Source organism: Dreissena polymorpha, chromosome 9 (genome assembly GCF_020536995.1).
Source record: "Dreissena polymorpha isolate Duluth1 chromosome 9, UMN_Dpol_1.0, whole genome shotgun sequence".
NCBI lineage: Eukaryota > Metazoa > Mollusca > Bivalvia > Myida > Dreissenidae > Dreissena > Dreissena polymorpha.
The window spans coordinates 17872763-17899803 of NC_068363.1; the positions used below are offsets into that span (position 1 = coordinate 17872763).

General features: G+C 34.3%; 2 protein-coding genes across 3 annotated transcripts in view; one reads left to right on the forward strand and one right to left on the reverse strand.

The window, feature by feature from the left end:
* The window catches only part of LOC127844115 (uncharacterized), a 110995-nt gene that overhangs the window by 42993 nt on the left and 40961 nt on the right, over nucleotides 1-27041 (reverse strand). The window lies entirely within an intron of this gene.
* Nucleotides 1076-24295, forward strand: LOC127844125 (alpha-protein kinase vwkA-like). Of its 2 annotated transcripts, XM_052374139.1 has the most exons (5): nucleotides 1076-1201; nucleotides 4373-4456; nucleotides 22023-22178; nucleotides 22589-22765; nucleotides 23099-24295. In XM_052374139.1, exons 2-5 carry the CDS (start codon nucleotides 4373-4375, stop codon nucleotides 23675-23677), a joined length of 996 nt encoding a protein of 331 aa, XP_052230099.1. In that variant the 5' UTR covers nucleotides 1076-1201; the 3' UTR covers nucleotides 23678-24295. The 2 variants fall into 2 exon arrangements, with proteins under 2 accessions (XP_052230099.1, XP_052230100.1); XM_052374140.1 differs by lacking the exons at nucleotides 1076-1201; nucleotides 4373-4456 and adding an exon at nucleotides 14070-14397.

Consider the following 27041-nt stretch of genomic DNA (forward strand, 5'->3'; position numbering starts at 1 on the left):
TTATAGAAAAAAAAAATTGATTAGAAAATACATGCAACTTAGAAGAAAAAAAAATAGGCGTAACGCGTTACTAATTAACCACTTTGGCCAGGATTTCTTTTCTAACTTTATTTGTACGAAAGCTTAATCATCCACCATACCGTCTGATTGGTTCAATGCTTCTAAATCGGCCTTTTGTATCTTGAATCATCCCCTTCCGCATGGCCGATTACTTGCATACCGAAATAAAACATATTTCAAATAAAAGCAAATGATATTGATTCCCGATACTAGGTCACAGACACAGCACCTTGTTGTGTGAATTAACTGTCATAAAATTATATTGAAAAGATAAAAATAATGGGAAAACACAAGTATTTAAAGTTCATTATACTCGTCTAAATTAACAATGTATTTTCAGTACAAACAGTAGGAGCGGGTTTGCCGATCTTAGTTACAGCAGAGAATAATCCGCACGATATTTAACATCGTGTTAAATGTTCCAAATATCACATATTTAAGAAACACGAAACTGAACTTGGGGTTTTGTTTTACATTTATTTCGAGAATAAACGAAACGAGAGTGCGACTTTGTCACAAAATACGCTTGTTTTGTTAAGGGTTATCTTGATCCGGTTCGTTTATTACAAGATTAACACATTTTTAATTGACAACATTAATGTGGGATTATTTCAGTATATGTTCAGGGGATATGGATGGTTATTGACATGGTCGAGTTTGTATGCCCATACAACAGTGTCGCTAAAATCTGACAATGATACGATTGCAACTCGTTCATCATGTTAGACTAGTTGGACGCGGCAGACAACGGTTAATTTGGCCATCTTTTATAATGAAAGGGCCAAAGTAAACACAGTCCCTAACATGATCTGCCTGATTATCAAGCTTGGTCGAGATATTAAGCCCATAAAAATTACATGCAACATTCATGATGATCCATTAAAAACGATTTGAAATAACGAGTATCCGGTAGTCATAGTTTTCCTGGACGCCGTCCGCAAAACACATTTGCCCGCCACTCCCCAGCCGCCTTATGTATATAAATCGACGAAAAAATGTCATTTAATTGGCGTCATGACGTTTTAACGTGGCAGCTAACGGCGACGCCTTAGCAACATGACGTAACACGCATTTTAAGTGAAGTCCAGGAAGGGAGCGGTTAACAGCTTCGAAAACAAACATAGCTTCAGAAAATATTCTGGTAAATAACAATATTTGATCATAAATATTTTTCTTAATATTGAAACTCATCTTTTTAAATCTATATATATCTTAGTGAATACTGGCACAACAAATCCTGTATATTTCCGTAATTATGTACCGTCAAGTTCATGGGCTACATCCACTAAAACTTATTGGGAAGTCGTGTTAAGGTTGTTAACACGACTTTTGTAAACGAACACAACAGCATGCAGTTATTTCTAAAACTTGCTTTTTTATAAGCATAAAATACACTATATCAGGTTGTATATTCTGTATGAAGTAGTTTTGGTGCATATAATGTAGTGAATGGCTATATTATCGTGGAAACGAAAACTTCTGCATAACATGTCCGCATACGCATGGTACATGTACGTGATGCTGGTATTCATTTGCATAACCATCGCGCATTTATATCCTAAGTGTAATTTCTGGTATGGATTCAGTGACTTATTGGGGAATTAAGTGCAATCCCATATACATAATTGGACGGTAAACAAGCCAATAATTCGATTCCAGGAGGATTGCTTCATAACTAATATCGATTAAGCCCCCAGTAAATACACCGTGTATTGATCAGAAAGATATACCCATTAACCCCACGTGGCAAGCGCGTGGGAATACTTTCCAATTACAAGATTTCTTGTTACTGCAGGAACCTATACACACTTGTTTTGTTTGTATCGGTCCCTGGTTACTGCAAGCTGACCGCAATGCGGTTATTGTATGTATTGGTTACTTGCCGTCGTTTTAAAGTAGCATGCATTCAATAGCAATACGTTATAGAGCACATGATCTAGTCCTAATTCACCCGATCGTTAACTAAAATTAAGATTCTAAACTGAATTACATATCCCAACAAAATATACGTTCATGAGCAACACTATGCCGAGAAAACAATTTTTCTTTATGACACCTAGACGAATTACGGAATAAAATGAAGATTACTTTTGGTTGCCATTCGGTGAGAATTCTCACACGCTTTTTCGCACTTTCGTCACACATTGGTCGATGAATTTATTTGTCAACATCCACATACCATTAACAATCTCTGACACCGTTTATTGACCAAACGATTCAATTGTTGCTCGTGCATTTAACGATTCGGCGAAGACTGATATTCTATATCTCACTAAATAATGTGAGTTCTTTATCTCACTAAATAAATGTGAGTACATACCGACAACTTTCAGCTGACGATCTTACACACATGTTATAATATGTGTGCAGTCATTCAAATTGGGTTCATATGAAGCACGTGATTCATAATGGTTCGTTGATTTGTGCACTATTATTTTCATTGGACAATTATTATTATTACGACTAACTTAAACGTGTTTAATATATTTTTAATCAATTTATGATTTATTGATATTAAAAAAATGATACTTTAAAAGTCTATCATGTTGTTTTTTAAATTTGACGTATTTAATATACCAAAAGATTTGTCTCAGTTGTTTTTTCTTAAATCTGAGCTTATTATTATTGATATCAGTCTGATAACTGGCCAATTGTATACTAAACGACAACAACAATTTATGCGCCGTTCACACAGTGTTTGGTTTCGTACTGGTGTCAACACCCATATATCTCAACTCTCGCATTTCAAGAGTGCCAATCGGGATTGGTGCCCAGAGGCGCTAGACTCATTTGTATTTGATTCATATCGGTCGATTTACAATATACCTATATGAATCCCATTAAAAGCAAGTAACAGCCTAAGCATTTTATTGAAATAATGCGAACAAAATCACAACATAATTTGTCAAAATTAAATATGTCAGCTTGGTTTAACAATATATATCCTCAAATTGTTCGATTATTCAATAATAAACAAGAGCTTTGATAAAAGTTATGAGCAGTTTTCGAAACCTAAACGCAGATTTCGAAACCTAAACGCAGACCCTAAGTTCAAGGCCTTGTCCATATACACGTGCATACCAAATATGAAGGTTACATCTGAAGCGACATAGAAGTTATGAGCGTTTTTCGAAAAATAAACGCAAAAATGTGACGGACAGACAGACGGAAGGACAGACGGACGGACAGACTGACGGACAGACAGACGGGCAGTGCGATTGCTATATGCCATCCTACCTGGGGCATAACAAAAAGTACAAAGTCGGAAAAAGGCTAGTAAAAACTAAACATGAATCTGTATAAAAAAAATAATAATGCTCCCATAGCCCGCTGGTTGTCATAAAACTCCGCTGCAACACACATGTCACGTTTTGGCTAAATGGCTACATACATAGTACTGACAAAGTACATATTTATCAACAAGCCCCGGGTACACACATTTATACTGAAGAGGAATAACAAAGCGTTTCTTTCTATAAAGAATACATTTCTAACCTAAAGGAATACAATTCTAACCTTAAACGGCCCTCAACGGCTGTCATAACTTTCTCATAATATTTTACCTTTTTAAACCCAAGGACAGCCACACTGTCAATAACTTAGACCATACTTATTTTGCACTTGAAATCCCTGTCTCTGTATTGTGTTATCTCTAATTATTAATACTAGCATAATCTAATTATAAAAACTAACAGAATCCAATTATCAGGTATATATTACTTCTGTTGAAATCATGGATGGTCATCGGACTGGCTGATACATAATTTATAACAATTTGGAGACGGAAACCAGTACTCGCCACCGGTGCTATCTCACTCCTGGAGATCGTAAATACACAATGACCATAATCGATTTGTTCCGGAGAATTTATTGGCATCGATAATTACAAGCAACTCGCAATTACTTACTCTCAATTAATAATCAGCAACCATGGGACGACGGTATAGTGGGATTTAATACTCACATTTGCGCATAGTACTTCTCATACGTTAGTGGTGAAAAAAGTGAATGACAAAGTACAAATACTGAAGACTTGGATTATACGATTTTGTACAACTTTGAGTATGTCAGTGGTGACTTTGTTTCGTTTTATAAGAACATTTTCAATTTCAAATAGATATTTTAATTAAAAAGTGAATTAAGGAGTCCATAAACACGTGCACCAACATGCCGGATATAAGTGATAGATACTGTTAAACGGCCAATGCGTCATGATACTAACCAAACACGTATGGCTTTCCTTAACTATCATAAACGATAATTATGATTACTATAACGTATTGCTATAGATTCCCTGCATTTTGTCTTGCAGATGGATGTTTGCTGTGAAGCTGGTAACAGACCGTTGCTAAGAAACAAAGCGTTCACCCTACCAACGAGCCAGGACAAACACAAGGTAAGTTATAATGTACAGCTTAAATATTCAAAGGCGGTGACCTGGACACATGAATGATTAGGCTAACTTTAAATGAACCTAAACATAGTTTCACTATAAAAAGTATTTCCCAGCACAGACAAAAAACTGCTGAAACATATAGTTTTATTTACATAGTTTATATCGTTGAATCTTTGAAATTTGGCGTTGTCATTGATGTACCCATTTTATACTTAAACTTAACAAGGCTATAGTTTTGTTCTATAAATTTGGTATAAAAACAAGGATATTTCATTGACATATGTGCTGATATTTAAAAAACAAACAAATCAGCGGCAGTAAACAATACCTGTTAACTCATTATAAGTGATTCTACTTGCAAGTTTTGTGTTTGTGTGTGTGCATTTCGAACTTTATGAGGTCCTTCCGCACATGAGACTGCATTATGTAACGACTCAGGGTATGAACCAGCACTCCTACCTTTAATACTAGTCTACTGCTACGACTTTTGAATTATAGTTCCAAATTTTAGCCATTTGTTTATTTACTGAAAGATATTAGGTTTTGTGGTGGTCATGTGCTGTGGGGAGAATCCGGAGTACCCGGGGAAAACCCCACCCGTCCGGTATGGTGACCACTTATCAAGCCCACGTGCACCGTAAGCGGGAAGATACCGAGACAAGAAACCTCGTCATAAGCATTACCCTTAACGGAATACCTGTAACCACGTGCTTGCACGCTGCTGGGTATTTGAACTGGGCAGTTGATAACCTGCTCATATACATGTTTAAGCTATATTTAATCGTGTTCGTGTTTTATGTCATTTTAGAAATATTTGTCGATTAAGATTTACACTGGAGTTCGAATACGCACGAATTTGCCACAAAAAGGGCACTGGCAAACAGCGCAGACCCAGATGAAACGCCGCATGATGCGGCGTCTCACCAGGGTCTGCGCTGTTTGCTTAAAGGAATTTCTGTAAGAAATATTCTAAATATAGAAATAAATATACTAGACAACCCTAAATCTAGAAATAAATTGATCCAATTAAGAAGGATGTGAGATTCCACTAGGCATAAATGGGTTAATACCACATCACCACCGCAAATCTCCCTGTTTTAAAGTCGTTAAATAACGCTAACGCGAACATGATTTCGATTTAAACATAAACTGGCTCAATTTTCTGGAATCGAAATGCGACCATGATTAGATTATTAACTTGTACTTGTGCTTTTTTGTCATTTGAAAACTGTGCGCTTTATTTAACCTAACTGATATCAATTACCGCTGTCGGTTAAATGTCTCAAAATATCACGAAACTTAATTCCCTATGCATGTAAAACAATTATCACTGCTGCTACGCGCACGTGCTGCTCAAGTACTTGATGCAAGTATTCAAGCACGAGTACAACTTCACTTTAACTAATAGTACTTTGTGAAGCGTTTGCAATATATAATGTTTATTTTATAAGTTTACAGTGATCTTCATGTATTTTGAATGCACACTTGTCAGTTTGTTTAAGGTAGAACTATATAAAGTAAAATTCACAACTTATTTCTAAAAATAAGCGAGTTGGACTGAACATTGAATGCATTAATATCCGATAGATCATTTAACTCTTACATTTTCAGTAACATATATATTCTTTGAGTTCAAAGTAATAGGTTTGTTTTGAAGTCATATTTTGGATGAACGGATATACTCGTCAGTTAACATACATAATTTGACAGGCCTAGATCGTAATGCTATTTACGTTATAATTACAATGTGATACTGGTTACTTTTGTAAAATTAACAGTGCTTACTTACTAAAATACGAAATGTGTTTTCCCCACAACTATAACCTCAGCTGAGATATGTAGCAACGTTGACAGCAAATCGTCAACGTAAACATAAACATTTAGACTCAATAATACGTTCAGCCTTTGAATAAATTCATGATATACATTTTGCTTATGTCATAAATCAATTGTTTTAGATTAAGAATTGTGTATTTAGAGGTATTCAATTTCGTTTCATATTAAACAGTATTATACTTTCACCATCCCCTGTACATCGATAATCCAAAATGAGTTGGATAAACCGATAATTCAAACTGAAGTAAAAACTGTTGGCCGAAACTGAAACTGATACTTAAAAGTAGGTGATTAATTTATCATTTCTGCTACTTTAGTAACTATATGGACGTAATTGTTCTACACATGTGATAATGAATGTCTGACACACACATGCGTTTTGAGTTTTGCAATGATTTAATAGTTTTCTAGTAAAAAACGATAAATTTGTCTTCGGAAATCGCTAATTTTCATGAAAAGCGACCTATGTGTTGAATTATTTTCACGTTAATTGACAAAAGAGCGAACGAACAGCTAGAGATATGCCAAATTATATCAAAAATGTCCTTTAAAATTGTACTTTTAACACCTGGTGTGTTTCGGTGTAAAAATCATGTGTATGCAGGACGGGTCTAACAGTTTATGGATTAATCCAAACTGATATGAAAATTTCTGGGGGATAATTACAAAACTCAAAATTGATAATGCACAAACTGCGATGTAGTGAACACGTTTTCCAAAGACAGGTTGAATACTATTCTTTGAAACCAACTATTTTTTTATCAAAAACTCACACGTTGTGTATAATGGAATATACAAAATACTTTCAACAAACATTAACATTCATTAATTTGTTAATAGCGAAATCAATTTCAACGGAACTTGCATATATATACAATTGAGATTAGAAAAAAATAAGCATGCGAAAGTTGCATTCCACGTACACAGAGATGTCAAAACACGTGGTCCTTGTCGTTTTGGATAGCATGAAAAGCATAGAAATGTGAAAATTTCCCTACTTATTATTTAATCACTTGATTTAAAGGGATTCGAGTCGAAGCTGCAGGTTTTAGTGGCACTTGCCCCGCTGATTCATGTATTTATCACCATATTAGAGGTTTCGAATATTATTTGAGGCATTACTGATCTGATTCATTATACATTATATCAGAAAGATGGCATCAAATGGTACAAAAATATTTAAGAGGCATATCGACGGCTAGTATAGCATTTTACTTTCCGAAATACTAGTATATTAACACATTGATCATATTAAATGATTTCTCAATACTTAGACATAGATATTAAAAAATCTTCTGTAAAGATGTATTTTAATAGTAATAAAAAGTTTTACCCGTGACCCTTTTCGCCGGCGCGAACATGTATATCTTTCTCTGGTAGCTTTATTTCTGATGGGATAATACAGTGTTTTTTTGGGGCCATTTTGGGGCCGAAATTTGGCCCCATTCCCCTCCTTAAAACATACTAGTATATAAATTTCCCCTTTTTCGGAAGAAAATTCCCCTCCGAATAAAATACGTAGAAAAAAAGATTAGTTTTATTTCATAAATTCAGTCCAAATTATGAGAAACATCTAAAGAAACATGTTTCAAAACAATTTAAAATCAGTTCAAACAATTATTTGACCTCTAGTATGAGAAAACTGAAGCCGAAATTCGGCGATTGTCTACTTGTCATCGGTTTTCACGACCCTGATTTTGTTGATATTTCGAAGAAATAATGATAAAGAAGGGTGGAAACAGGCATCTTTTCTATTAATGTAGCTAGCTTTATCTAAAACACAACATCTTAGACAAAATAATTGGCTTTCTCATGTTTTTTTAACAAGTGGTGGCTAGTCAGGTACAATGTACAATGTGAAAGGGAGGTAATTCAAAACAGTCATTGCCTTATTGCTAAGTAATAGGTTGTTAAATTTGCCAGAGTCAGTGATTTTATAAGTGATAATCAATAGATTTACCTGAAAATCTGACCTGGTTTAAGAACTGAAATTAAGCAGATTTACCGGAACTTAAGTTTTTCAAGTCGGTATGCCTTCACCTGTGGTTTGCCTACTCAAATTTATCATCTTTGCCCAAGGCATTGCATGACTTCTTCCATCTACATTGAAGTCTTTGGCTATGAAGAATATCTTGTTTTACATGACGGTTTTGTCTTATCTTAAAATGTATCCCCTAAGAGAATAGCTAATGAGCTGGAAAGATGCTTCTATGACTTAATAAATCACTGCATAAGCTATTGAATGTGATTTAACCTTTTAAAACACACAGTTATACAACAAGCTAACAATTCCCCTTTTCAAGCAAAACGACGCGAAATTCCCCTACTGAAGGGCCCGCCACCATGGTCCTCTATGCAGTGTTTTATTACCGCACTCAAAGTTTGTTTATCGTTACTACAATACACGCAACTGTATTTTGGCCTGTTCTTATGCGATTCCTATTCTTCATACGGGCACTCCTCTGGCGATGTTCAGACACTTTGATCAATTTTTTCTATCACTTTGATATAGCCATTTTCAATAGTGAATTGCTGATATTGTTCATCTTTGTTTTGTGGAGTAATATTGGCATATATGTTTGTCCGATAACCTAATTTGCCGGTTGTTTCATCTATAGTAAGTTCTCTAATCTTTATTTTTTCTACGTAATGGTTAGTTGTGTTATAGATTAGTATTTATTTCAGGCATTTAAAGGATTCTGTACAATAGTAACATCTCTATTTTTCCATTATCTTCTGTTTTACCTTATAAGAAAACAAAATCATTTTTTATGATGATTGTTTAACAATGTGCTAACATGCTTTTGTTGTCAGCAATTAAATAAATCTCGAAATATTTTACAAGAATGTTCATTTTACATAAACCTTTACATAAAAACATCTTGCAGTTTGGTCATTATCCATCGACTTCCAAATGTTAGTTTGGAATTATCCATACACTAGTTAGATCATTATCCAATTTGTATATTTTTGTCCCTAACAAATACGAATATATTGCGTTTTCGAGCATTTTACGCCGATCACATTTTTTACATACATATATGAAAGGTTAATACATAAGTCCAAGAATTAAAACATTAAAACATTCGATTATAATTGTTTTTGGCCTAAAACTTTCGACAATTTCATTTACTTTTTCCAGATTCTCAAACATATTCATTTTATTTTGACGTAATTGTTTTTAATTGTTAGAGTATATTAGCGCATTGTTTCCGGCAAATATCATTTTATGTAAAAGAAACGTTTATTATGTCACAACTTACCTTTAAAAACGTGTTCTTAGAAATAAATGACTGGAGTCTTTATTTCTGTCGCCGTTTTTTCTACAGTTTAAATAATCCTACTCAGTTTGGATTATCGACGTACAGGGGGTGAGTATTATATTATTAAAACAAAACAGTTTCACGACCATTTTGTATTCTCATACTTGAGTCTAAGAATTGTTTGGTTAATACGAGCCCTTCCGTCGACGTTGGATTTGTCTATCGATACAGTTTATTATATTATACAATAGTAACAATATACATTATACAATACGAGTGCCCTGTGTGACAGAAGTAAATCTCGAGTGACTACTCGCCTAAACAATGCGAAAAACGAGTTTGCTAAGTTTAATTTCTAGTGCTTTCATGTGCTAATAAATGAACGGCAATTACAATATGAGTGTTTGTTTTCGACAACCTTGCGTACAAAAGCGCTTGATTTATAGTCATAAACTTACGATGGTGGTGGATGATTTACATCCTTGATTGTTTTTTAGGATTGATATTTTATTGATAAACACTTTATAACCGTGCAAGTATAGCTCGCTTGGTCATTGTTGGCTCGGATACTACTCACATGTACCCCGGGTTCTCTTTAGTATACGTACATGTAACCCGGGTACGGTAAATATACTAAAACGTACCAGGGAATTTTAACGCTAAATCGGTCGTTGTCGGATATTTCTTTAAATTAATTATGTTCACATTTATGTCAATTTTCTGTTAAATGGCCTCTATATTATCGAAACTCATACTCAAACAGCATGTTGATTTTGGCGGGAATACAACTCGGGTACAGTCTAATATCGACCGGGTGCGTTTAAGTATATTTACCGTACCCGGGGTACGTGTACGTATACTTAAGAGTACCCGGGGTACATGTTAGTAGTACCCGAGCCGACAATGACCAATCGAGCGCAAATTAATGCTAAGTGACCGTTATATTTAATTCGTCAAATATAAAATTATTCTCAGGCAAATGCATCCAGTTAAATACAGTGATGTTTGATCTTACTTTTCAGACCGTTGGTGCTTGAACATGATATGAGCCTTGTTCTAAAAAAACTGGGCTTAATGCTTGTGCGTAAAGTGTCGGTCCAGATTAGCCTGTGCAGTCCGCACATGCTAATCAGGGACGAAACTTCCCGCTTTTATGGTATTTTCGTTTAAAGGAAATCCCTTCTTACCGAAAATCTTGTTTTGGCAGAGAGTGTCGTCCCTGATTAGCCTGTGCGGACTGCACAGTCTAATTTAATCTGGGACTACACTTTACGCACAAGCATTAAGCCCAGTTTTCTCAGAACGCGACCCATATCATGATTGGTATAGTAAAACAAAACTATATTTACAATCTAAATATACAAGGATATTGTTCAAACCATCTCTATGTAAATAACTCGATCTTTTACAATGCATATCACAAAACGATTTGAGTGATAAAATGATATGCGTTAAAGAACATCAGTGTTGGATGTATGGATATTAAGTTGTAAGTCTGTTGTTGTTTTTAATTTCAGTGATGATGCCCATATATGTTTGACTATATATTACTACACAGGCATGCAGTTTTTAATAATTTTTATGTTGTTTTATTGGATTAAAAGTTTGCATATAAAATAAAAAACAATTCTAAGAACAGGCGATTTTAACCGTATAACGTCTAATGGCCTAAAAGCCACACGTCCTATTTCGCATAGTTTTAAGTAAATATAAAAACATATTTTATATATGCCCATTAGAATATATTTGGTTGTTAGAATATATCTGGTGGTTACAAGGTATAAATCCGTCTTTTTGCGCATCAAAACTTAAAAATAATCGCGTTTGTCGAAATGAATGGACGTATACGTCTAGAAATCCTTCTTTCGGTTTTAAAAGCAGTACCGTTTGAAAAAAAATTAATAACTTGCTAACTAGGCTACAGATTTCATGACAATTTTGCACACTTTCAAATTGCATCTATATGTATTGATCAACATGTATTTCATTTTAAAGTAAGAGGCAAGTCGTGTGTCTTTAATTATCTGATAGTGTTTATCTTGATTTGATATCTCAGAGACGATTGAAAACGCCTTAAACAATTTAATACAACGACGAATCAAATAATCGTAATGTCCACTTTTCACAAAGATAATAATGTTTGGGGATTTTCTTTCTTGAAAATAAAATGATCGAATGTGGCGGATCATGTATTATTTAATCCGTGTGACTTCTTTATTGTACAAATCTTTGAAATATTAGGAGTATATGCATTATCTTAAAATTCAACAATAAATTTCAGTATTGAACCGCCAGTTGTTTTAATTAATGCAGAAAGCGCAGCAACCGAAAGGAATTTAAAATGGGACGACACGCGCAAAAAGACCAAAACTGACGGAATTGTAGAACTAGAGTAAGTTCTAATAACCATGATAACATGTATAACTGAAATGTGAAAACTATGCTTAAGAAATTCAATCCATCTTATTCCACCACGGTGCAGAATATTTATGGGTGAACCAATTAAATATGCTTATTGACTAAAATTCGCAACTTTATAGCGACGAGAAAACAGAATATACTGATATACTCATTTTTCAGATCAATACATAATTTATACAATACTATATATCGATCTTTATTATTTTGTCCCCTTATGTGTTGCATCTTTAAATTAAAAAAGAAAATATCGAGCAATATATCTATAATCCCTTTTTTGAATCCACGTTTTTATTATAGTATTAGTTTTGCAAAGGGAATACAACATCGTGCAGTAAAAACTGTTAAGAACTCGAAGTGTTTCTTTGCACAATCTATAGGTACAGTGTACGCTCTATGACTACATTTCAGAATGGAATTAGAATAGAAATTTTGGTTTTTAAAACTATGTCCATGGGAGCAAGCAAATTAAGAGGTATTTAGAATTACAGACTGACAAGCTGTTGTTGGATACGCACTGACTATAAAGTGAGTTTGCAGTCATATTTTACGAAAATCTGTTTCGTTTACAGAGTGTTTCGGATACAAATACACTCTTATTAAGAATAATGTAATCATATGTATCATTTTAAAGTTACATTATGGCGATTTCAATGTTAAATGTTAAGTTAGTTCGCCTTCGGATTGACTTGATGTGGCACTTTTATGTTTTATCGGCGATACAGCATATATATGGCGGGAAGCTGCACCTCGAAGATAATAAACTTTTCAATTACTATACAATCAATGAAATAACATGCACATAAATATTGAATATATTAAAACGATGCAATGGAAAATGGCATGTAACGCATGTTCACTATAGGCATGAGCGTTGTTGTTATATAAAGCGGTTTGCTTCACCTGTTGCCAAGTTGATCAATTATTAGAGAGAAGAGGCTCTTATCAAATGTTTTTATCAAACACAAATCAAGCAGCACAATCCGACGCGTGTACAGCTTCTCCCAGGGAATGTTAACACTCTTTCGTGGTCTGGAATTGTTCTGCAGGAAGGATGCCAAAGATCATTACCGTTGAATTACCGGTACGGAATACATCTGTTCATTCGTTGGTTACCTGTGTATTCACCTTGTGAGATTCAGCACGCGTATATACCCGTGTGGACTCAAATCGAATGCTTAAAGTGTACGCTTGTAAATTCATAGAAACGTGCGAGGAAATCTACATAATTATACAATTAATCTCAATCTCCGTAAGAACGAAAAATTAATCAGCCAACCAGAAAGCAACAAATGTTCCTACAAAAAAATATTAAAACTTGTGCGAATTTCTAATTTCCATCTTATTTACCTTAGGTCAAATCTACGTAGTATATCGGTAACCGCGAAAAACCTTTCGTAGTAGGTTACTGGGCATTTATTATACATGCTAATTGTATCTGTTCACACTTGTAACAGTGTGTGTATTTTCAGTGTCACTTTTCTACGAACACACATTTAAAATACTTAAATAAACACAATTTAAATAAATAAGTAAACAACGACCTTAAATATAGAGATCAATATACGCAAAATGCAAAAGAGATGCCTCTTGTATGGCTATCGGTAAACTCTTGTTATCCCATGGGGCATATACAAGTATTCATCATGCTTACAAATCGCAAAAAAAGACATAGAGAAATCTAGTTTCATTAAAAAATGCTCTTAATCTAAATTGATCTCAATTCTGTATATGTAATTTGTACTAACGGCGATTTATATAATTAAAATAGACAATATGTTTTTGAGGTGCAAAGTCATTTCATGTAATTGGAGGCCTTCTTGGTTAACATAACAATTGTGTATTCTATACAGTAGCATTTTTACCTAGATAAGAACTCATTTACGTCACAAGTTAAACTTTTGCAGAATCAAATTGTACACAATACTCACACCAGCTTAAAACTATTAAGAGCATATCACTATTTATAACACTAGCTTGCGAAAGAATTGAACAAATAACATTATATTAATTTGCTGCGCCTATTTAGTTTAATTTCCGTATCGATTATTATTTTCCCTCTGCCACGTTCCTTATAATAGAGATCTACGTACCTAAGCGTGTATTGTGTATCGGCTTTCTCTCGGTTTGTATACGGGAGGCTGGAAAATAACGGGATCGGAAAAACTAATAATCATATTCAAGATGGTGGGAAAAGTATTGTGGGAAACTGCTATTGATCAATGAAAATAACTTGTGTCTCGTTGATATTTGAAGATAGAAAACTATATACACGTCTGTTTATTTGACCGGATTGGAGTTAATATTTTATATTCCGTGATATATAGTGGAATATTGTTTAATTTATATTGATACTATCCATGTAATACATTCGTGCTAAATTTGAAGAAAGAGAGGTGGAGGTAACTTATTTGACATTGACAGGTAATTTTCATTAGTATTTGTTTATTTTCTTTTTTCACGGGTTGTCTTTTTGACGGAATTATTTCGAGACATTGTTTTACCATATATATAGGTGATTGGCTTCACACTACTAAAATTGCTTATCGGCGAAAATATCATATCGTTCATTTGGTGAAATTCGATTGCTATGGTGTCTGTATGGTTCATGACTTGTTTGGCAAATATCCAAAATACATATATAGATACTTATTTTCCGTTTGGTAATATAACAAATTAAAAAATAACACGATATCACACCGGACTAAGACAAATATTAATAGTACATGTTCATGTGTATCTATCAGTTTATCTATGGTTTTGTTTAATTGTCATTTTGCCAAACTGTGAAAAGTCGCTTCAACTCTTCGTTGGTGACCAAATCAGTATGCTTGTTCAGCATCATTAAGACTTAATAGTTAATACATATATGTCTCAGGAATAATATGGTTTTATTCTGGCCGTGTCCTCACTCATTTAGTAAACAAACCCAGTCATCAAATAATCACTGTTTAAGAAATCTAAACGTTTTTCGTTTATTTCCTGACGACCTCAATTTTAATATGGACTTGTTAGATAACCAAAACTGCACCCGAGCGTCAGGATTTCGGGCTTTCGCGGCGGTAAAGTGACATAAATTATCGTAGTTACTTGTGTTATATATTATGCGCGATACAATAGGGATTGGTGGTGTACCACGGAAACGGACTAATAAACTGTAAGCGGAGTTATTGTCACTCAATGTGCGTTTATAACAGGAAGTAATTCACTGGTTTTCCTACGGTGGCATAGCGGGACATTCACTCCTCTTTTTTTAATTGCACTCCTCTTTTTTTCTATCGCGTGGCCACGACTTACTAACTCGTGGCGACGAGTTAGCTATGTCGTGGCCACGAGATAGAAAAAAGAGGAGTGCACAACTAAATAAAAGAGGAGTGCAATAAAAAAAGAGCGGTGCAGTAAATAAAGGAAGGGAGAGAATTTTAGCTGAGCCATACACTTGGCAGTCTTATTATAATCTAGAAACTCATCAAGTAACAGACCCAGGTAGGTGTAGTGTTCAACCATTTTCATACTATGCTCACCCCATGTAAAATTAAATGAAGTTTTACATACCGATTGACGCCTAAAATGAAAAATGTTGCTTTTGTTAGGGTTGACTATCATAGAGTTTGATGTACACTAGTTTGCTAACCCATTTAAAAGAAGTTGAAGATCATTTTCAGATTCAGCAATGAGTACAATACCATCTGCATATAGTAATATGGGGATCGTATCATTATCTATGTCAATTCGTTTTCCAACATCTTTAATTCCATCTACTAGATCATTTATGCACAGATTAAACAGTAAAGGTGACAACGAACAGCCCTGTCTGAGTTCACTGTTTACATCGAACAATTCCGTTGAAAGATCATTTATTCTTACACAGGACGAGACTGAATTATACAATGACTGTATTGCGTGTAACATATTACCCTGAACACTTTTACTATTTAATTTGTTCCACAAAAGTGATCTGTCAATAAAATCATACGCCTTACGAAAATCTAAAATGTACAAAATGTTGCTAACTTATGTTTGTTTTTGGTTTCTATGATATTAGTTAATGACGACACATGATGAATGGTACTGCGATTTTTACTAAAGCCATTTTGCTCGTCGCAGAGTATATCATTTGATTATGTCCATTTTGACAAACGGTCATTTAATATTGTACAATATATCTTATACATGGTGCAAGACAACGATAAATCCCTATATGCCATCGGATCTCTCGGATCAACAGTACTTGATTTTGGAATGGGGCTTATCATTATCTTACTCCACTCTGACGGAATAATTCCCTTCAAAAAACATGTATTATACAAAATATGAAGAAAAGATACACAACAGTCATTTTTCAATATTTCCATAGGTATATTATCACAACCCCAGGCTTTTCCATTTTTAGACTGATTTACAGCTTTAAAAACTTCTTCAACATAAATATTATTGTTTAAAATCTCTGTATCCTCATTCAAATGATTACCATTATATAAAACATTGTAAATGTTTATGCTTAACACATTATTAGGTCTATTAAGAAGATGGCTGAAATCATTCTTCCATTTTTCAAGAACAATATTGACATCATTTGATACACCATTTTCTGTTATAACTTCCATCGGTATGCGCTTACTCCTTGAGCGTGAAACCCCAACCCTGCCAATGGTTTTCCAGAATTCAGTCTGGTTATTTTTGCAGTCTGACAGTAACTCATTAAAGCCTACCCAGTATTGGCGCTTGCTTTATCGTACGGCTTTATCAAAACTCTTACGTGCAGAAATGAACCGAGACTTCAGTACTTATTTTCAGCACGACTATTACATTTTAGCCAATTACGTTCAGCTTCACAAACGGTATTCCAAAGGCAAGATAAGTTATTATTCCACCAATGCTTCCCTATTTTTCTTTTCTTATTAGATGTTCTACCATCAGCAGTAATAGACTTAAATGGAACTTTACAATACATTTCTTGCCAAATATTATGACAAACATCTTCATATGCAGAATCTACATCGTTTATTTCTTGTAAACTCTGTTCTAGCTAAAAAATACACTGGTGAATAATATTTATTATACTAGCTGAACACATAACATTTTTAGGAATACACTTTAAATAAAATTTATCATAAGTAACATTGTTCTCCTCATTTCTGGACGGATGATATGGTAATGGTAAATCGCGAATTCTCGATTGACAGATATACCATAGGTTAATGTTGTGTTGAGTCATTCGAGGAGCTTGGTGGTTTGTAAAAAACATTCGTTCACTTTAGATGTTGACCTGAGAAGGCGTGGTTATAGATCAAAGAAGGATTTGGGCAATTATGTATCATGTGACTCTAACTCTCTCTCATATCTTCAATTTGCTACCAACCTTCATAATTATTAATAAAACCAATAAATCACCTGACCGACTATAAACACTTACCATTTTATAATCGTACATTTTTTTAATTATTATTTTGGCATAACAAATGCAATTATTGGCGCGAGCTTTGACATCATATTGTGTTATAATATTTAATCTGTCGAATTCTAAAATGAAAACATTATAGACCAGTGTACCGGTATTTAAGCGGAAAGGCTAGTCTAGTTGGGGTGATAGAAAGGTCTTTGGATATTCGATTGTCTTAGCAGTTTTGCAGTCGTGAGTATTGTTTTGCATTAGTTTTAAACACTTTTTTGTAAAAGTGAGTATTGTTGTGCATTCTGTTTTAAACAGTTTTGCAGTCGTGAGTATTGTTGCGCCTTTTCTTTTATGAACAGTTTCGTAGTCGTGAGTATTGGTGCGTGTAGCGCCGTTAAATGTCGCATCGCCATTATATGTCGCAGGCTACGAGATTTGTCGCAACGTTGACGATACATGTCGCAAGGAACGATAAATGTCGCAAATCCTACTGGCGATATATGTCGCAACTTTAACGATAAATGTCGCAAAAATTTCAACTGCCGATATATGTCGCAATATTAACGATAAATGTCGCACACCTTTTTAAGTCATGTTAAAAACGAAAACTTGAAGTAAAATGACTAAAACTTTCAATTTATATTTTGATTACCCGACGAGGTTCTTTGAGCCGACTTCCACCAGAGTGGTCAGCTTTTAGTTAGTATTGTCCGATATGGTCAATTGTGGTCAGAATTTTCCATAATTGTCAATTGCGTTCAGTATTGTCCGAAATGGTCAGTTGTGGTGAATAGATTTATATTTATTTATACACGCGTATACCGATGTGACATTTGACTCATGTATTTATATACAGATGTGACATAGACCCATGTATTTATATACAGATGTGACATAGACCCATGTATTTATATACAGATGTGACAAAAACCCATGTATTTATATACAGATGTGACATAGACCCATGCATTTATTTACAGATGTGACATAGACCCATGTATTTATTTACAGATGTGACATAAACCCATGTATTTATATACAGATGTGGCATAGACCCATGTATTTATATACAGATGTGACATTGACCCATGTATTTATATACAGATGTGACATAAACCCATGCATTTATATACAGATGTGACATAGACCCATGTATTTATATACAGATGTGACATAGACCCATGTATATATATATATATATATATATATATATATATATATATATATATATATATATATATATATTTATATATATATATATATATATATATATATATACAGATGTAGCATAGACCCATGTATTTATATACAGATGTGACATAGACCCATGTATTTATATACAGATGTGACATAGACCCATGTATTTATATACAGATGTGACATAGACCCATGTATTTATATACAGATGTGACTTAGACCCATGTATTTATATACCGATCAGAGATGTGACATTTACTAGATTATTTTTAAAGACCCAATGTTCGTATGATCTTAGCGGACCTCCGTTTCTAAAAACAATGATTTCCGTCTTTTTTTGGTTAATTGTCATACCAGTGTTTTCAGTAAGAGCGCATCTCGCAACGTCATCGGCAAAAAAGAATGCAAATTATATCGGAAATGTCTTCGGTGATAAAAATACCCCTATGACCTTTAGATTTCAGAAAGGTAGACAACTCGTTCATGTATAAATTAAAAATTATTGTACTGGCTACGTCCCCTTGCCTAGTACCGATGTTACAATTGAAGTTTTGCGTGACATTTTTATCATTTTCCGTACACATCCGCGTAGATTTGAATACACGGATTTTAATACTTGAAAAAGCTTCCCTCTAACACAATTTTTTACACGTAGTTGTAAATAGTTTATGAATAATCAAACTATCAAATGCTTTTTTGAAAATCGACGTAATTTTATTTTTATATTTATTATCTTTATCTTTATTATTACGGTAGCGATCAAAAGGATCCGTGTTATAATCAACCTCTGTGTTCAATGTTATCCACATTATCATCAGGTATATAATCTAATAACTTTTTTGTGCGTGCGTCTAAATCTCCTGCTAGGTATATACATGCATCAGCATAAAGTACTCTTACCTAATGTTTCTAGTCCCTGTTTCCGTAATCGATTGTTTTTTACAAGAAGAGGAGATTAACCTCTCGCTCAACCTCCAACCTGTTGGACCGGGGATTTTTGATCAAGGTTGCCTTCCTCTAAGATGAAATAAAGCCATCTTTTATCAGCTCGTTTTTTGTACAAACACGGCTTTTTCACCACTATTACGATATGCATTAGTTACGTTAATTCTCACAGAGTCAAAAAATGTAACTTACGGTACCCTCGCTTGTCCGATTTCCGACCAATTTAAAACAAGGATTTTGTCATTTTTGACTACAGCTTAACGTTTTTGGTCGAAAATGAATAATTATGACCGCTTCGGTCGATCTTCACCGCAGCTGACAATTATGGACAATACTGACTACAACTGATCATTTCGGACAATACTAACTAAAACTGACCATTCTGGTGGAAGTCGGCCCGAATAAACCTCGTCGGTTAATCTAGATGTAACCTGAAATTTTTAGTCATTTTTACTTCAACTTTTCATTTAAACATTACTTACAAAGGTGTGCGACATTTATCGGTAATGTTGCGACATATATCGGCAGTTGAAATTTTCGCGACATTTATCGTTAAAGTTGCGACATATATCGTTAGTAGGATTTGCGACATTAATCGTTCCTTGCGACATTTATCGTCAACGTTGCGACAAATCTCGTAGCCTGCGACATATAACGGCGATGCGACATTTAACGGCGCTACAGTGCGCCATTGCAGTTTTGAACAGTTTTGTACACATGTAGTCTTGAGTATTGTTGCTCACTCTTTTTTAAGTGTTTTGTAGTCGTGTGTATTTTGCGCATACCTTTTCGACGATCAATACATCTACTATATATATAAGTAATCGAAAGAACACTCAATCCCGACCTGCGTCAAATCAACGAATATGTGAATCAATTGCTTATAAACTATAAATTTTTAATTTATGAGGTATTTGATACCTTTTCCAAAAGTTTACATGCTCCGAAATATTTGATTATAATATTTTAACATTTGTGTTATCGCTCAAACGTCTTGTGCTTATTTTTGTCATAGCATCAACATATAAAAATATCACATCAACCTGAGCTAAAATGTTAGTCACTATAAAGATGTTAACATACAAATAGAAACTCTCAACCAAATTATTTCTCATATACCCTAGACCCATTATTAAGTTTTCCATCCATTTTTGGGCGGGTGAAACATGAACTTAGTGTGCAGGATCTCGTGACTTTGAGGGGTTCCCAATTAAACTTCAATTGATGTAAACACATCGGTAAGCGGTTCTTTATTTCAAGTAACGTGTTAAACAAATTTTCTTAAGAATTTCAACTAGTGCATACAAGACAGTTTTATTATGCTGCTCATGGGCATGTGAAATCAGAATTTCTTTATTAAATAAGCCTGTGTTCTTGAACAAAATTCGATCTATACTGCATTCATGTATTCAGTTATGTAGCATGCATCGTGAAATTTTGGCACCGATTTCAGACGTATTCAAGGATTCATTCTTTAATCTTAAGATATTGCCACAAACTGCAAAAAACTGTATTTATGCACTAAAGTTTTTTGCAATGATATTTCAATAACTTGTCATGTTTGCAACAAAAAGATTTTTTAACGGTGTGTTTACATTCTTTCCGACCCTGAAATCCCCTAAAACCCCCGTTTATCCTCCACCCTTGTACTATTATGAAACAGAAATCCTTAAGATACAATGAGACGCAGCTAGAAACGTAACAGGTCTGCCGCGTTCGGCTAGCGCATTCATTGTTATTTGGTTTATCCAAATCTTCTAACATACTTCCAGTACCATACAATTCAATGAAGTGCACCGTTATAAAAACACTGAGTAAAGCGTTCATCTTGAACAGAACTTGTTTCATTCAGCTTGTTGTTTAGCTTGTTGTAGCGGGGAGAACTGTAACATTTTGTGCTTGTTATAAATTCTTCATGAGCGGTATCCCTTTCATCTTATTATTTTGTATTATTTTTACACGTTTAAACTTGTTTTGTATTATCCTAGTTGTTGGATGAACAATGTATGATTCTTTTTTTTCTAAGTCAACTGATAACGTGATTGTTTTTATTACTAAAACTAAATTACAGCAACGCGGTATCAGGGCAGGTTTTATCTTTAATGTTAAACCTTGTGATACAAACCAATTGTTTTGCAAACATTGAAATACATTATAATTGCTTTTGAAATATGATTGTTTGTATTGGCGTGTTAATATTCAAATATTTAAAGCAATAAAACATGATAAAATATGTTTGTTTTAAATTGGCATTTTTTAAAAATCTGTTCGAACAAGGAAAGTCCCGTTAAAGCAGTACTAAATTTACAACAAGAGCACTTGAATGCATGGTTTCGAATTGCGTTTTATAGATGAATGAGTTTTTCGGAGAAACAAACTAGTTGGATCTATATATAGATACATATCACATTTAGATACATTAAGGCAGAATAATCGAAACTAACCCAGCCGACACTGTCTCCACAAGATGGTCTTTGAGATGTTAAACGGTATCCACAACATTTTATTACAGGATAAGGACCTTTCCACCACGAGCATCATGCCCCGTTTTCACGTGCGGATTGACAACTCAACCCTGTCCACGGCCCCTTGGAAGAGGGGCCAGGATTACTGGGCCTCGTTCGAGCTCTACCCAGAGTGGACAGGGGCCACACACTACGGCTTTAGGGTAGGTAGACATATTTTATTTAAGGTCCAATATTTCGAATCACGTTTTGTTAATATTAATGATAGTAAATAATAAAAATAATAAGCGGTAAACGCTTAAATTAATACATTCTTCACAAATTGTATGTGATTTATGTTTAACTATTTCAGCACCGTGATTGATACAACTAATTATCTCACTGATATCTTTATAGTAATTAATACATACATAAATAAATAAAAATAAATAAGCAAATAAATAAATACATAAATGAATAAAAAATAAAATAAAAATAAAATCAATAAATAAATAAAAATAAATAAACATATAAGTTAATAAACAAATAAATATATCAATAAATAAAAAATAAATTAATTAATAAAAAAAAATACATCAATAAATATAACCAATATTCCTACTGTCGCCGTCAGGGGGTTGCGTTCCACCGGATGGACTACTGGTCAGAGACACCTGTGGTGGTAAAGACCTTCCGGAACAAGGACGGACGGGCGGACGACTGGGCGCCCTATATGAAGAGGTGTGACATGGGGCAGAAGCTGGCCACCGAGTACAACAAGCATCTACAGGCGCAGCATTGTTCTTCCAAGGTAAAGTAATGTATTTTGATGTATTCGTTAGTGTTGCATGCTTTTGTTTTCTTCGTTTCTTTCTAGATAAATTTTTGGACAACTGAACGTAAAACTTAACCCTAGGCTTTGCTCTATGTTGGTCGCCTACGTGTATTCATACTTATTCGTAATACATAATGATTGCAAAATGGTCGATACAATGTACCAGTAACTCTTTGTAATGCTTGCAATTTTGTTTTACACCGCAATTTGAAGACACAGAAGTTATGTATAGCATTAAAATATATCTATATTATGACGTTTAATACCGGTGTATCCGATGAGTCTTAACTATATCTGCTCGCATTTCAGGTGTGTTTTGTGCAACCGATCGACGCCGTGATGGACAGCCGGTCGGACATCATGGTGATCACGCGGCTGTTGATGCGCTTCAACAAGAAGTTCTCCGAGGACGAGGTTGTGCTGTTCGAGGACCTTCTGGAGGGAGACTTCAAAACATTCATCACCAGTCGAGGCGTGGCCACCTGCGAGCAATCTCAGATTCTCGACGCATTCGCGCATTTCACGTTTTCCATCTCCGACGAACAATTTGTGGTGTGTAACCTGCAAGGAGTGGAGGAAAACGGGAAGTACACTCTCAGCAATCCCGTCATTCACTCGCGCGACGGCGAATATGGAGAGAGCGATAAACGCGATGTCGGAATAATTGACTTCTTTAAAAATCACATATGCACCTCACTGTGCAAACATTTTCCGCGACCCGACATTGAATGTCACGTTATGCCCACTGCCCCAGTATATCGGTTCGACACTGCGGTAAACAAGGAAATCGACGCAGACGAAACTACGCCTATGTTGGCAGACGACATTAACCAAGCACCTCAATACATACCATATGATCCGTGTGCCCCACCGCCATATTCTGGATGACTAAATGTTAAATCTTGATCAAATGGTACGGTCACTGATCGCAACTTTTTGGATCTCAAACACGGATTCAGATTAATGTTAACAATGTTAGGAGCGCTTGCCTGCAATTCTCGAATAGGGCCATGGCATAACCACGCAGGCGTGTCCTTGCATAACTTCCAATCCAAAACAGGTACAGACAAGCACGTGGAATACATAATTTACAGCTTTTTGTGTTTCGATGTCTCTTGAAGATCTGGATATTGTATCTGAAGCTTAAAGTAACACGAATTCGCCTTTTAGCATTGGGTACATATTAACCATGCTGTATATAGCGCCACGACAGTCGTTTGATGCAAATCAAGTTTAAAGTTTAAAGTTTAAATTTAAAAGTTTCTACTGTTTGTTGACCTCATTTATCATTGAAAAGCTTGGAATAATCGTTATTTTAATAGAAAATCGTGTTTCATTTGCAATTTATGTCTTTATTATTACAATTGTTAACAATACTGTTACAAAATGTTGTTTATATCACATATATTTATTCTTTGATTAACCATATTAGATGTTAAAATATAGCTATTGTTTATTAATTTAAAGTGTTCTATATAAGTCACTCATAAACTTATGCAGATTGTTCTTAATTTATTATTGTTTGTTTGAGTGTCGTTTTGTTGATTTAAAAAAAGTTTAAAGTGATATACATTTTCTTTGCAAGATATCGATATGGTCTGTATCCTGTTTAGAAGGTATCGTGGTGGATCAAATGGATTTTGTTAATTCATTTTTATTGTTTGTTTACTTGTTCTTTGTATTGTGATATAGTCGTTTAAGTTAACGCATTTATGTAGATCACATTGTCATTTTTGGTTGGCATGGTATGTTAAGCATTCAAAAGCGACATTTGTTACTGCCCTCTGTCTCCAAACATTATCACCAAGTGAATAATTTATCAAATTATGACCAGAACTTATGTGGAGTCTTATTTGAATGCGAAATAAAAAAAGATATATAATGTTTTGTAACAATTAATGTTTCATAAATGTGGTACCAGTTAAGTCACTGGCATTATTTTGATGAAATATTGATGTGTTGTTTTTTTAAATTCATATTTAGATTAAAGATCTGTATTTTTTTATTTGCATGCTTATTGCAACATTTTATCCTTAAAGCCTCTATAACGTTCAAAATCAACGAAAATTTCGTAAAGTATTTCGAAATATAAAGTTAACACCTAAACAATCAGTGTTCATTATAGCAATCGCCACAATTTCAACGCTATATGGGGTATGATTACATAGATTTTTGTAGGTACAAAATGCTCGTTTTTATTTATTTGTGACACAATAAATTTCATTTTAATTTCCCGCGTTCGTTTTAATTGGTTAAGTTTATTTAACGAAAACTTGTACGAAATTTTCGTTGGTTTTTCGTAGTAATGTTACTTTAAGAATTTTAATAAATGACAAGCAATCTTTATTGGGTGTCATGTTTCAATTTATTATCATTATGGCTGCATACATTAAAATGCGTTTCAGTATAACAAATGTCGTAAAGCGGTCCGTATCCAAGTCAGTCGTATTCCCAGGCATATCTAAAACTAAAGCTCTGCGACACAAACAAAGTTTGTTTTTGATGTTTTGAAAGAACCTAAAACAACGAACAATTAAGAGATTACCCATTTTCACCAGATTATTTATTTATAGTACAGCCTGCTTGGACATTGACGTCATCATTCATCATGCAATTTGAAAGTAACGCGCGCAAGTGTTCACCATACGGAAACACATGACGCGTGTGAGACCCCGTCTTTCTCAATAGAAGTCAAGGTAACATGAAGAGGTCAAACGTGCAATTTGGACGTACACGGCGTTCTCAAACTGAAACTTCTTCTTTAATCGTGAAGTTTTAAAATACCTAAACAAAATGTCAACCATATGGAGACGGTAAGTTATGGGATACCAAAGGGGTCGAAACTTTAACTTCTGCTCGAGCAGAAAAAAATGCTGCTTGAGCAGCATTTAAATGCTGCTCGGCCAGCAAAATGCTGCTCGAGCAGCAAATTTACTGCTCGACCAGCATTTTTTCTGCTCGTGCAGAAACATCCTGCTCGACCAGCATTTATTTTTAGATTATGGCATTAGCCAATCAGAACTCTTGTTATATTTGCCTTTTGGTGCGAAACTGGTTTGTTTGGAAAAAATGGCTGCTGCCATGATGGTGCCTTTTTCACATCTTCTGCAAGTTTATGTGACGACCTGTTTAAAGTTTAACATTGACACGCGGTAATAGCTTTATATTTTGGCTGCAAACTAGTCGATCAAAAAATTGTTGCCATTCGCTTAATAAGAAAATCGATCATAAATGTCTAACGGCTGTTAAAACTTTTGCGAAAATCACGACGATGACTGATAAGAATTGCTCAATGGGTGCGCAAGTGTAGGTTCTCTGTTTCTATCGATTTATTTTCTTAATGATTCTTAATAATTGCTTCCGTCACAGGTGCCGATTGCCTGTGATTGTGCCTTTCTGGTTAAGGTTCATGTAAAGTGTAAAAAGGCGTATTCTTCACATAGAAATACTTCAATAAATATTATGGCAATAAATTCAATTTATAAGTCAATAGCCGTGTTAACACTTGTAGAACATATAAGAAAATGCTAATAAAAAAAATATGATGCAAAATGTTGCTTTTGAAGAAATATACAGCGCATGCATGAAATTATCAAAATAACAAATGGAGTTAAATTGAACAAATTCCTTTGGTCAAAATATTGTATACACTTAATGTTAGGTACTACAAATGAAAAGTCCACACAACACACACCAACAATCCTAAAATAAGGAAAAGAAAAACATAAAAAAAAATGTCAAAAGTTAACACAATAATTGGGAACTACTTTAAGTATGGTGGACTTACCAGTGAACCTTCATTTTCAAAATTACTTATCTACTCGCAATACAGTACTCATTATAGTCACAAAATGACACAATTACAAAAAATAAACTATATTACCAAAAGGGAAAACACTTTGATTGTTCATTTGAAATATATAGGACTCGGAAAGACGACTAATTGGCTACCTTAAAACAAATTACAACATGTTTATGTCACATCTCGAACTCCATACACGTTAGTTAACATGTGGGGCATAAAACATCCGGTTTCAAGGAAGTCGACATAACAATATTTCAATTAACGATCTAGGCATAATATTTGTGGGATCGGAAAAATGAATTATACAAATGTTGGGCACACGCACATATTAAACCAACTGAACACTTACATTTCTATAAAAACCTTGTCATCGATGAAAAAGTGCTTTTGTTATTGTCTTGTCATGTTTACTTGTTCAGGAAGCCATTATTTGCCGGAAGTATATTC

What these genes read in the sequence shown, in the direction of transcription:
- LOC127844125 (XM_052374139.1), top strand. Translation starts at nt 4,373, where the DNA reads ATGGATGTTTGCTGTGAAGCTGGTAACAGACCGTTGCTAAGAAACAAA. An exon ending in CGAGCCAGGACAAACACAAG is followed by an intron (nt 4,457 to 22,022) that starts GTAAGTTATAAT and finishes ATTTTATTACAG; the next exon opens with GATAAGGACCTTTCCACCAC. An exon ending in CCACACACTACGGCTTTAGG is followed by an intron (nt 22,179 to 22,588) that starts GTAGGTAGACAT and finishes TGTCGCCGTCAG; the next exon opens with GGGGTTGCGTTCCACCGGAT.